The 13,019-nt window shown below is 38.4% G+C and overlaps 1 protein-coding gene and 1 pseudogene across 3 annotated transcripts in view; both read left to right on the top strand.

Moving 5' to 3' along the window:
* The window catches only part of LOC107706163 (probable thiopurine S-methyltransferase), a 4,326-nt gene extending 2,387 nt beyond the window's left edge, over positions 1–1,939 (top strand). For 2 of the 3 annotated variants that reach the window (XM_016509747.1, XM_016509748.1), the window contains exons 4-9: positions 392–524; positions 957–1,009; positions 1,105–1,179; positions 1,277–1,362; positions 1,493–1,537; positions 1,674–1,938. In XM_016509747.1, coding sequence (XP_016365233.1) covers positions 392–524; positions 957–1,009; positions 1,105–1,179; positions 1,277–1,362; positions 1,493–1,537; positions 1,674–1,792 — 511 coding nt within the window. In that variant the 3' untranslated portion in view covers positions 1,793–1,938. Of the gene's footprint in view, positions 1–391; positions 525–956; positions 1,010–1,104; positions 1,180–1,276; positions 1,363–1,492; positions 1,538–1,673 lie in introns of all 3 variants that reach the window. The other variant, XM_016509750.1, reaches the window with a different exon arrangement.
* A 1,506-nt stretch (positions 1,940–3,445) lies between these two features.
* The window catches only part of LOC107706139 (exostosin-1c pseudogene), a 10,575-nt pseudogene continuing 1,001 nt past the window's right edge, over positions 3,446–13,019 (top strand).

Raw genomic sequence — 13,019 nt, forward strand, 5'->3', positions numbered from 1 at the left:
AGAGACACAGAGGAGATGAATTGTTGAATAAAGTCGTTATTTTTGTTTTCTTCGCGTACAAAAAGTATTCTGGTCGCTTCATAACGTTACGGTTGAAGCACTGATGCAGATGGACTATTCTGACGATGTCTTTCATACTTTTCTGGACCTTGACAGTGTAATTTACTTGGCAGTCAATCGGACAGTCACAAGCCTCCCGGTTTTCATCCAAAATATCTTAAATTGTGTTCCGAAGACGAACGAAGCTTTTAGGGGTTTGGAACGACAATGGGGGTAAGTGATTAATGACAAAATTTTCATTTTGGGGTGGAGTATCCCTTTAATGTGTTAATGAGTAATGTTTAAAATCTTCCCAGCACTTCCATAAAATGTTCAAAAACATGTTTCTCAGGTTGGCTGATATGGGTCACACAGTTGTTGGAGTTGAAATTTCTGAAAAAGGAATCAAACAATTCTTTGCAGAGCAAATTCTTGCTTTTAATGAAGAACCAGTACCAGCCATTCCTGGAGCAAAGGTTTTCAAGGTATCTGAAGATCCTGCATTTGTCATCCGTACTGATTGCTAGGCACAAACCAATGATAAAATTAGCACTAAAGGATTATAGTGCCCATAAATCATACACTGAGTTATTATCCACCTTGTTTTGCAACGTATAAGTAATTTGAATGTGCAAGACTTCTGATTAATTACCTGCTATAAGAAAATGTACAGCTAAAATAACTGGAAATGAATGAGGTTAAGCATAAGGTAGATGCACTGTTATATGTATTGTTATAATGGCATTTTCTGTGTCTTCACGGCTTCCTCCGATTAGATTAATACAGACGGATGCCCCTCAGTTTAATACACTCCCACTGTGAGATGGTCACAATGCTTTAGCTTTCTTTAATGGAAGTAGATAGTGTGATGTTTTTGTGTCATGCCCACTCACCTAATGCATTTTCCTTGTTCTCAGAGTACAGATGAAAAGATCTCCATCTATCAGTGTGATTTATACAAGTTCTCCAGGTACATTTTATACTTTCTAATTTTAGATGATAAAACATGTCACATGAAATGCATTTAAATGCCTCTCTGTCTTTTTGGTCTCTGTCCATATATAGTACTGTTGGAGGAAAGTTTGGAGGAATTTGGGACAGAGGAGCGCTGGTGGCTATAAACCCATATGACAGGCAAAAGCAAGTATTAAATAAATAAACATTTTATATTATTTTATTTAATTATTATTTATTTAAGTGGAATTGTATGTAAATACATATTCTCTTCATCCCCAAGGTATGCTACTCTCCTTATGTCCTTAATGAACAATGACTGCAGGTATCTTGTGGACACACTGGAATATAATCCTGAGCTGTATAAAGGTAATGTTAAGGGGGAAAACGAATGGAATAATTCATTATTATTATTATTATTATTATTAGTGATAATGATTATAAAGCATATGTGTCTTGTCTTTAGTATTTGATATTTGTTGCCATATTTGACATACAGGTCCACCATTTTTTGTATCAGAAGAGGATGTAAAAAATTTATTTGGTGAGTTTTGGTCACTGTTTTGACATGTCATCTTACCTATTTTGTACCTAGATGTTTTCATCATTCATTATGTATTATAGAGCTTTTATTTCTAAATAGTTGTATCCAATAATCATGGCTATGTCTCATATTTCAGGAGGTGGATGTGACATTGAATTGCTAGAGTCTGTAGATGCCTTTGAGGAAAAGCACAAATCATGGGGACTGGGTTCACTGACAGAGAAAGTGTACCTTCTCGCTCCAAAAGCCCAATGATCAATCTTCAAATCTACTGGAGGGCAATTAAAAAGTAAAAATTACTTAATAATGCAATAGTTAATTGGCAAAAATAACATAGGGTTAATAAAAGTCCATTTGCATTTTTCTATTTTGATAACAGTGGACTGCAAGTTGTTGATTCAGTATTTGAATGTAATGCAAAATATTTTAATAAATTCCAATTTTTTAAAAAATAGTTTATTTTTATTTCATAATGTGTGTTTATTTCATAACTGGTCACAAGTGATGTGAGCTCTTAGTTTGGCCACAAGAGGGCAGTAGTTTGACAGAAGTCCGCACATAGTGACATTTTAAAAATGATTTGCACCTGCGAGTTCTAATTCAGCACCGCTACTGAATTTACTGTGCGAATAGTGTAGAGATTTTCAAACGAATGAAGCTCATGAGCCGATTCTTTTTATTGAAACACAAAAAAGGAAACATAACGCCTTCCCGGACTCCAATTCCAAGTCATTAAAAGCCTGTAAACAATTTATTTTTTTTTTTTTCAAAAATGAAACATCTCTGATTTGTTATAGATCTGATCTGTTATGTTTAAATCTGTTCAAATTTGGCAACAGACTCGTTGAGGCAGTAAGAAATGTGTTTCTTTTTTCCAAACATTTTTGGAGCAATAATACTGAACGATTCGTTAATGGGACCGTTAAGGAATCATTTAAATAAACCAGATTACGATTCCCATCTCTAGTCATAAAGCGTAACCGTATAATGATCACTCCCTTTTAAACTCGGATAAATAGTTTGTTGGCCACAAGAGGGCAGTAGTTTGACAGAAGTCCGCACATAGTGACATTTTAAAAATGATTTGCACCTGCGAGTTCTAATTCAGCACCGCTACTGAATTTACTGTGCGAATAGTGTAGAGATTTTCAAACGAATGAAGCTCATGAGCCGATTCTTTTAATTGAAACACAAAAAAGGAAACATAACGCCTTCCCGGACTCCAATTCCAAGTCATTAAAAGCCTGTAAACAATATATTTTTTTTTTTTTCAAAAATGAAACATCTCTGATTTGTTATAGATCTGATCTGTTATGTTTAAATCTGTTCAAATTTGGCAACAGACTCGTTGAGGCAGTAAGAAATGTGTTTCTTTTTTCCAAACATTTTTGGAGCAATAATACTGAACGATTCGTTAATGGGACCGTTAAGGAATCATTTAAATAAACCAGATTACGATTCCCATCTCTAGTCATAAAGCGTAACCGTATAATGATCACTCCCTTTTAAACTCGGATAAATAGTTTGTCTACCTTCAAGTCGTCAAGGTCTTTTCTGGTTCACCGCACAGCGTCGGCTCGAGACCTCCGGCGACAGTGACGCGCACGCTGGCCAGATGTGCGCCTGTTTACTTTAAATATAGCTCGTGCGAAGGCACCCCGAGTCTCTGAGCCAATCACGAGCGCCGGGGGCGGGGTCGACTGGAATGTTGTGGATGCGAGAAAATGAACAATGTAGCCTTATAAACTGATGCTGTAACGGATGCTATCTATACGCATCAACTGTATATTCACGTGTAGAAGTAGGGACAGAGGGATAAGCATCTGAATGCTGTGATTTGGGTGCGATTGAACGGGATTTGCGGAGCGCACCATTGAGCGTCTGCTGAAGTTCAGGGTGAGGTACTGTCATACAGAATATAACGGTTCTACACTGTGCCCTCTGCATCGCATTGTTTGCATAGCTCATGTTTTGAAACACCTTTTTGTTTTTTGTGATAATCAATATCACGCTACTTCCGGGGAAGTTAAATTTTAGCGGCCGCGCGCAATCCACCCCAAGGGCACTGCGACCATTGTTTCCTTGTCATATTTCATACACAAGGCAGCGACAGCTCCCATCCACCAGCTCGCTAAAATATTAACGTGGCTGCTGGCGTTTCAGTGTGCTTAATGACTACATATACAGGCGGCAGTCTCATCTCTTCATTCATCCACATGATCTGACGCGCAATTAAGGTAAGAAACCCACATTATTATAGCGGAGCCACGCCTCTTACGACGACCTATTACTGCCTGGAAGCCGATAACTCAAACAAACCAGCCTCAGGATAATTGTAGCCCGCAATGGAATATTAATATTTGCCCAAATCTGCTTCTGTATCATTAAAGAGTGGGAAGAGAGGCAGGGCACGCGGGAGGAGGTGTGAGATTACGCGCGTCTGCTTGCGCGAGTCACTCTGTAACTCAATCAGGTTGTAGAGCTGGTAAAGCGAGAAGACACACGCGCTCCAGAGGAGAGGAGGAGGAGGTGGAGAGAGAGAGAGAGAGAGAGAGCGAGAGACGGAGGTTTGAAGACAGCCGAGGTGTCTACTGCGCGGGTGGACTCAGTTCAGGGGTGGACTATGTGGCATGAGTGTCATTGCATCACGTAATATTGTGCTAGTGAAAACAAGCAGGGCCGTTTGACAGAGAGAGGAGAGAAGGGAGCGTTCAGTATCGGCAGAGGATGATGATGAGGAGGAGGAGGAGGATGCAGCCATAACGAGGGACCAACGCGATAAGAACAGGTAACGCACTTAATCCGACCTTTACTCATGATATATCGGTAAACAAGCCAGAACAACAGAATAAACGTGCAAATGTAGAAATGGCAAATATTAGTTCAATTTGAAGTGCCGAGACATGATGGATATCCGGTTATTTTAAACTTTAAATAATCGAATTTAAAGAAATATTATTTAAATATACAAATCAATCGTAAATGCATAAATATAAAAAAACAATAATTAGTATAAACGTAAAATATATATAAAAAAACAAGTAGTAGCCTATTTTAAAACATTAAAATATACTAAGTAACATTAAATCAAAAATAATATATAAATGTAAATTATGTTAATGTAAACAAAATAAGTATATTAATATAGACTCTTAAATATGAAAAAAAACTATTTGAATATTTGTAAATATTAAATGAAATCATGGGATACTCATTAATTTTTGCCAGTGTATTTATTTTTGCAGTGTATTTCAGTAAGAAATAGATACACATTTTTTTCTTACTTTATGTAAGAATGGATCATCGGCAGTTGTAGTCTGCATACTGAAGACAGTAGATCAGAGCTTGTGATTGCAAATTAGACATGTTAGGCATCTCGGCTATCACAGGTGTATCCCGATCGTCACAGCATTTTAATGTTGAGCGCAGTAATTGTCTTTTTAATTAGATCCCAAGATACCAAGAAGTGGTTAAGATTCAACAGAACTATCAAATCTGTGTCAGAGCAGTAATAGGTTTTTACAAGATGAGTTATCTGAAAGGCTTGCAGAGGCTAACACATACCACAGGCCTTGGGATCTGAATAGATTTTTTTTTTTTTTCATTTGATTTTTGTGCCATTATGCGAGCGCCATGTGACATGAATGAAGCGTCCACCCCTGCAGTGGAGTTGAAAGAGCAGGGAAAACGGGAGGGGACGGAAAAATGGCAGGAATCTCGGCCCTATTGACAGGCTCTCAAAACTCATTCCATGGCGTCATATAACAAAATGTATATGACTTCATTTGGGCCAGAGGAAGGTAAAAGAGAGGAGGGGCTTGGGAATGAATAGCCAGGCATTGTGGCAAGGAAAGCTGTCATTTAAAGCCGTTGAGATTTTCAGCTGCTATGATCATGCAGTTATGACTACTGCTGATAACCTTCAATTGTCCCGGCCCATCCTGTTTGTTAGGATAATTAGCCCTTGTGGCATGTGTGCGAGGAGCATATTGTTTAGACATAATTAATCAAGCCTGCTGGTAATTATTGTTGTCCATAAATTAAAACATGAGGGTAGCAGCGGGTGTTCAAGAAGATGTAGCCATCTTAATAACCATATTGCACCTTTTTGCACCAGAGAGCACAAGACGGTTATTAAACGAAAACAACTTATTTGCCTTCAATTTTTCATCTTCATCTTCCCATCCTTCTTTTCCTTCCTGGCTTTTCGTGAGGATTACTGCAGAACATCATGTCAGATTTTTAGATTTTTCGTAAACATCCCCTACTCGGAAAATTCACTGAGTTTAGTCATTTGGGTCTGTGTTTTCGCAAAAGCACATCTGAGCCGAAGCCAGACTGATGTCCCAGCAGGCTCGACCACAAGCTCAGCATGGGTCAGTCTCAGCACCGCAAACATGCAGCAGAACTAGGCTGGGCCATTGGCTTCGGCTCTGCCGTAGCTCTCCCTTGACCTGTAATGACAGAGTTTCGTGTTTAATTTTAACTCCGTCTCACCCACCTAACCAGACTATTTGTATTTCTCCAACATCAGCTGCCGCTAACATTTTTTTACACGTTGCAATTCAGGGCAGCTGAAGCTAAGCTGAGGAGGAAATCACAGAATCTGCTGTAAGAAGAACATGCTTTGTGTTTGAATATTAGCCGCTAGCTAATATTAGTCACATTGGCCTAGTGCTGGAATACGCAAATCCCATATGAGCTGGGTTTGGAAACTTGTGGTTAGGGATGTGGATGTGTTAAACAAATTATTTGAACAACATCACGCAAGGGAAACTTATTAACTAGAGTGTTAATGAGAAAAAAAATAACACCATGTTGCCTCAGGAAGCTGTTCAAGTAAAGTGGTGTACTGTAACTTGCTTTGGTCTAAAAAAGCTAAATAAGAATAAATAATAGTCATAGTAAATATACCACTATATACACTACCTTTCAAAAGTTTGGGGTTTGTAAGATTGCTTTTTTTTTTTTTATGTTTTTCAAAAAGGTCTCTTAAGCTCGCCTGTATTTATTTAATCAGAAATATAGTAAAACATGAAAATTGTTTAAAATATTTTCAATATTAATTTAATATTATAATTATAATTATATTTTTAAAAAAAAATTTTTTTTTTATATCTAATATATCTTAAAATGTAATTAATTCCTGTGATGGCAAAGCTAAATTTTCAGCAGCCATTACTCCAGTCTTCGGTGTCACATGATCTTTCAGAAATCATTCTAATATGCTGATTTGCTGCTCAACAAACATTTCTTATGATTATTCATGTTAAAAATGGTTGCAATGCTTATTACTTTTGTGGAACCGGTGATATATTTTTGATAAGTACAAAATTTGATGCATAGTTCAAAGGAACAGCATTTATTTTAAATACATTTTTTTTAAATAAGAAAGCCTTTCTGTCACTTTTGATCAATTAAATCCATCCTTGCTGAATAAAAATATGAATTTCTCCCAACTATATTTGTAATCAAACTATTGTTCATCAAAATATTTAAAAATAATATTAATATTTTATTCACAATATATTACAGTACACACACACACACATATATATATATATATATGTTTAAATATATATATATGTTTAAATATTTTCTCGTATCAGCTTAATATGCAACTTTGAATTTTTCTCTTTTTTTTTTTTTTTTTTTTTTTAATTTTTTTTAGATTTTTTAGGTTGATTTCTCAAGAAACTGTAAAGGCAATGTGTATTGCACAGTTAGCATAGTTTGTTTGACAAACCCGAACAGTCCGACACAGCAACACTGGTTCAGCCAATGACGCGAGTTTAGGGCAGAACTATCTATTTGTGTGACCAATGGCAGATTGGGGAGCACTTAGAAAAACCTATCTGACATTATTTAGCAGGTCTGCATTGCAGAAATCGTACTTTTCACATTTTAAAGCTAAAGAAAATTTCATTATATAGAGTATAATTTAGATGTGGAAGGAAAACACGTTCTCCAAGCAGGCTTTTTAGTATAGATCTGATTTATTGGCTGTAGAGGGAGATGGGCCAGGGGAGATAAGCTCTATGTCCAGCTGTCACACACTCATCATGTGAGAAAACGGCTCAGGCCGGAGCAGTCTGGGCAGCAGGCACGACACAGGAAACTAACTCACCAAGCACACAACTGCTGCCTCTTGGCTACATCCACCTGCTCGCTGTCCTTCTCCATATTCACTGTCCATTGCCAAAAGACACTAGCATAGTTTTTCCCTTCACACAGGGACTTTACAAGTGGAAAACACTTGTTCTGAAAAAGCTAATAAGTGTCCAGAAGACAGATCACTCAAAGTTTGGAAGGCTGTGTTCACTTATTCAGCTGTTTCCTGTCATGGTGACTGAGCAATATGCCATCACATCTCGATCTCATTACACTGCCTGCAGCCTGTTTCTGGAGCCCTATCCCGTTTGATATACGGTGCGGAGAAAGACTTACAGTGGCGGTGAGAAAAGAAGGCAAGAGGTTGATGAATGAGAAAAATAAAAAGTAATTGTGATAGGAGGAGGAAACTGCAAGGAAGAGTAAGAAAGAGAGAAACAGTCCCTGTGGGGCTGAAGCTAGTGATCACTCCCTTCTGTCAGCTGGATGCAGGCTTGGGGAATGATGGAATATTTGGAATGTGATTACATAATCCGGATGTAAAAGAAGGAAAGTGTGTTCTTACAGTTACATTAAACAGATGTGTTAAACATTAAACATTTTCATCACCCATGAAAAAAAAAAAGCAAAAGACAAAGCTGTTTTTCTTTAAATTAAAAACTCCTCTGATACAGACAAAATGCTTTTTTTGTATAATGATTCCTATTTTTAATTTGTGATTGTTCTTTTAATCTGCATTTTAATTCACAGTTTTTCCCCTTGTGTTTCACTATGTGACATTGTTTTGACATGGGGGGTAAAAGTAGGGATAATTTTTTTTAAATATATATTTTTTTAGATCTATATGTTTATCATTTTGACATTTACAGTTCTTATGTATAACAAGATTTTAATATATATATATATATATATATATTATAATGTGATATAATTATAATATGCTAATAAAAATGATTAATAAATATTACAAAAACATTTTTGTGTATACATAATTATTTAGATAAATATGGATAACAAAATTATGTAATATAAAATATATAATAATAAATACAATTATTATAAATAAATAATAAAAATTATACACACTGGCAGCCAGCCAGTAATTAGTTTTATTTCTTTGAAAGACATCATTAATGTTCGCAAAGGCTGCATTTATTGGTTAAAAATAGTAAAAACAGTAATATTGTGAAATATTATTACAATTCAAAATAATTGCTTTCTTTTGCAGTGTATTTTAAAATATAATTTATTCCTGTGCTGGTAAAGCTGAATTTTCAGCAGCAATTACTCCAGTAAAAATTATATTAAAATATACATTTTAAACAATGTAATAAAATAAAAAAAGTTCTTTTAAATTCTGATGATATTTCACAATATTACTGTTTTTACAGTATTTTTGATCAAACGCAGCCTTCGTGAGAAAAACATTCAAATCTAAATTATTCCAAATCTTATTTATTCCAAACTTTTACATATAATTTATTTTTATTATTTATTTATTATCATTTTGTTTATTATTATTATAGTAGAGATGAGAGAGTGAGAGAGAGACAAAACCCAGGTTCACTCGCATCCAAATTTGTCCATCCAAATTTGTATTGTCTTATATTCATTAGGTTGGTTCTGGCATCTCTAGTTAGGCATAGCATGAGTGATCCTTACGTCATGCAAGTGGAAATCTTAACTGAAGTTCATTTTCAAAAGAAAATTGAGATTAACTTCACCTTTGAGGCATAAAAAGCCAAACGAAAGAAAAGAAGGGAAATCAATGTCCTAACTAAGGGAGTCATGCATTAATAATGATCAGCTTGTAATGGAATCCTCTGCATCTGTTTCCCGACAAATATGTGCTTGGCCTGCAGTGAGGGGAGCTTTACCGTGAAAATGCCAGCACGCAGATCTTACGCTAGCTTCGTGATCACACACAAGTTCACTACAAACAGCATACTGCATTTCACCTCATATTCTGTACCTGTCACACATTATTAATGCATATAAGAGGAATCTCCATAAGCATACACTCACATGCATGCATAACAACACACAGGCCCTTTATATTCTTTAAAAGCTTTAGATTAGTTTGCGCTAGGTCAGACAGCTTAAAGAGATAAGACAGAAACTCTAGGGGAATTTAGCAGAAAGGTAGAGGTAGGGAAGAGGCGAGGGAAGAGTGAAGAGAAAAACAAGTGAGGCAGGTGAGACCTGAAAGCTGTCTTTGTGCATTGCCTGGCAGTAGAAACACTGACGCCGCACACAGAGACAGGTACACACTTTGATGAGAGGAGGGCACTTTCTTGACAAACACCTCCCCTTCAAAACCGTAGCGTGCTTCCCGGCAGAGCAAACAAACAAACCAAAAAGAACCTCAATCTGCCTTTAGATTAACTGGCATCAGATTCAGTCTCGGCTCTCACTTTCGATTCAGGCTTCTCAAAGCACCTTATTTTTTCACCCCCTACATCTCCATTCAACTGGAGCTTGCAGAGGGTGGATGCTATCGCTCCCCAGCTCATGTTTTGCATGTTCACTCGAAACACTGCACCAATGTGTGTGTGAAAACAGCAGAACCGACTCGGACCACAAGACTAAATACACCAATTTCAAATCAAGCATGGCCTCATACCGGTGCACACACAGTCTTTTGAGCCCACCACCAGGGTTGGGCATGTGATGAGACACTTGATAACGCACCCGTGGAGGGCTTTGATGTGGTGCAAAAACTCACTGGACTATGTTGTTTTGTTAACTTCCTCTATTCAAACTGTGAACTGCCCTTTTATATATACAGGCTGAATGGGAATCATAAGGGGCTTTCGCATCGGAGGAATATTTTCATAGTTCCTTTAACTACTGGCGGAAGTGCCCACTTTTTGGCCTGTTCGCACCGCAGAAACTAGGAACATATTTAGGAGCTCCGTTTGGGGGAACTACATGAGCTCCTACTTCAGAGTAGGGTCTAAAACAGTTCTATAGGAACTACCATTGATGTAAGTGTACGAGATTTAGTCAGATTTTCATGCTTTTTCAATCGCGTAAATTGTGCGTTTACATTCCATCTCTGTCATCACAAATCCACGACACACAACAAAAACAGCTCCAATCATGGTGTCCCTCTATTCACTGGTTGTAAATGCTGCAAATAAAGATGTCGCTGTTGGCCGCGAATGCAAGCAGGAAAACGGCCCGAGGGGAACTTGGTTCTGTAGGAACCACCATGCTGGATAGTTCCTATAGAACTGAGTTCTTAGAATTGCACGGTGCGAAAGCCCCTTTAAGGAAATTTGACTTTCATTGTATGAACAAAAACATTGTTCAGAATATCTTCACAAAGACCTACTCATAGGAATCATTTGTTCGGGAATCAGACTACATTTGGTTGTGCTGTATGGTTTCAAAATTAATAAAAAGAACTGGCTCATAACAGTAATTTGTTCGAGAATCAGACTACACTGGTAATGCTGTATGTTTTTAATTAATTAGAATAGCAAAATTCATAAGATTAATTTATTTGCAAATCAGACCATAGGTTTTTTTTTTTTTTTCATTAAAAATAACTGACTCATAAGTTTCAGACTACAGGTTATGCAGGATTTCACCTAAAAATTTAGACATTTTATTGCATTACAAACAAAATATCAAACCAAGTGGCATTTTAGGAGCTTTATCTTACAATTAACTTCACATTTCTGAGCCATTGTTTTATTACTTTAAACCATAAAAGTTTAAAACTTTAACTGTTGTCTTCGTAGTTTTTAATACATGTATGTACATACAGCAAATCAGAACTCTCCTCAAGATAACACAGTATCACAAAAACATCTTGTCCTCTTTTTGAACAATATTTCTGTTTTTATTTAAAATCCCCCTAAAATCTTTTTGTGATATACATTCATCTTTAAAAAACTTTATTGGATATTGGACATTTTATTAGTTAATGCTGTGATACTCATACATTTGACTGGCCTAATTACATACAAAAAATGTATCGTACTGTACATGAGTATATTGTCTGGTATTCATGTTCATTTTTTTAACCACAGTGCACCACTTTCCAAAAAATGCCTGAAATATGACCCTTCACACTGTAATGCGCTGCCATCCATGATGCATTGCTTGCTCACTAAAGTTTTCATGTGTTTGAATCTGTTGGGTGTTTGAGGATGGGATAAGAGTCTGTGCTCATGGCAGTACTGATATAAATTAACAGAAGGCTGTGTACTGAAGTGTGTTGTTAATTTCTCTGCTAGGGTAACGCAGAGGGGATTCACTGAGCCATGCAGAGAGAAGGACTACCAAGAGAGGAGAAATTGCACTGCATCACTTCCAGCGGACGACAGCAGAGCACACACGTACTTCTGTCACATGAGCTTACCGTCTTGTGAACAGACAACCGAAACGGAGAAAAAGAGCGCATTCGTGTCTCTGGTTTTCGCTGATGGACAAGTGGGCATCGGGGCTATGCTGGAGCTTCGGCCCCTGCTGTCCATCCCGTCTCCACCCTGCTGAAGCTCCCGGGACAGCCCTGGAGCACAGAGGGTGAGAGAGACGGCCTCATGCAGGCACGCAAGAAGTACGTGCTTCTGGGCCTGTGCATGTGCTGCTGGCTGTTGCTCTATTACTGGGGCGGCTTGCAGGAACGGCTCCTGGGTCTCATCACCCACAGGAGGGGGGAGGTGGCGCGGCCCTGGCCCAACTGGTTGGATCGGGACCTGCTCCCAGGTTACGCCGACCAGGCCGAGCTACAAAATGCTGGGGGTCCGGGTGACTCGCCAAGGCAGCGCCGGCAGTCGTGGGCCGGAATCTACAAGGACAGTCGCTGCAGGATGGACACCTGCTTTGACTTCGCCCGATGTCAAGGGCAGAGTGGCTTTCGGGTCTACATCTATCCGCCGGAGAAGGGCGAACGGGTGTCTGAGAGTTACCGCAAGATCCTCACCTCGGTCGCGGAGTCGCGGTATTTCACGTCGGACCCTCGAGAGGCATGTTTGTTCGTGCTGGGAATCGACACGCTGGACAGGGACCAGCTTTCGACGCAGTTTGTGCCCAACATGGACGAGCGAATTCGAGGTTACCCGCTCTGGAATGACGGGCGGAACCATGTCATCTTCAACCTTTATTCCGGAACCTGGCCCAACTACACCGAGGACTTGGGTTTTAACGTGGGCCAGGCAATCCTGGCCAAAGCAAGCCTGAATACGGAACACTTCCGACCGGGCTTTGACATTTCCATCCCTTTGTTCTCTAAAGAACACCCTCAGAAGGGTGGAGAGAGGGGCTGGTTAGTTCGCAACACCGTCCCGCCAAGACGGAAGTACTTGTTGATGTTTAAAGGTAAACGTTACTTGACGGGCATCGGCTCAGACACTCGCAA

The sequence above is a fragment of the Sinocyclocheilus rhinocerous genome, unplaced genomic scaffold, assembly GCF_001515625.1.
Source record: "Sinocyclocheilus rhinocerous isolate Xijiao unplaced genomic scaffold, SAMN03320098_v1.1 scaffold53, whole genome shotgun sequence".
Lineage (NCBI taxonomy): Eukaryota > Metazoa > Chordata > Actinopteri > Cypriniformes > Cyprinidae > Sinocyclocheilus > Sinocyclocheilus rhinocerous.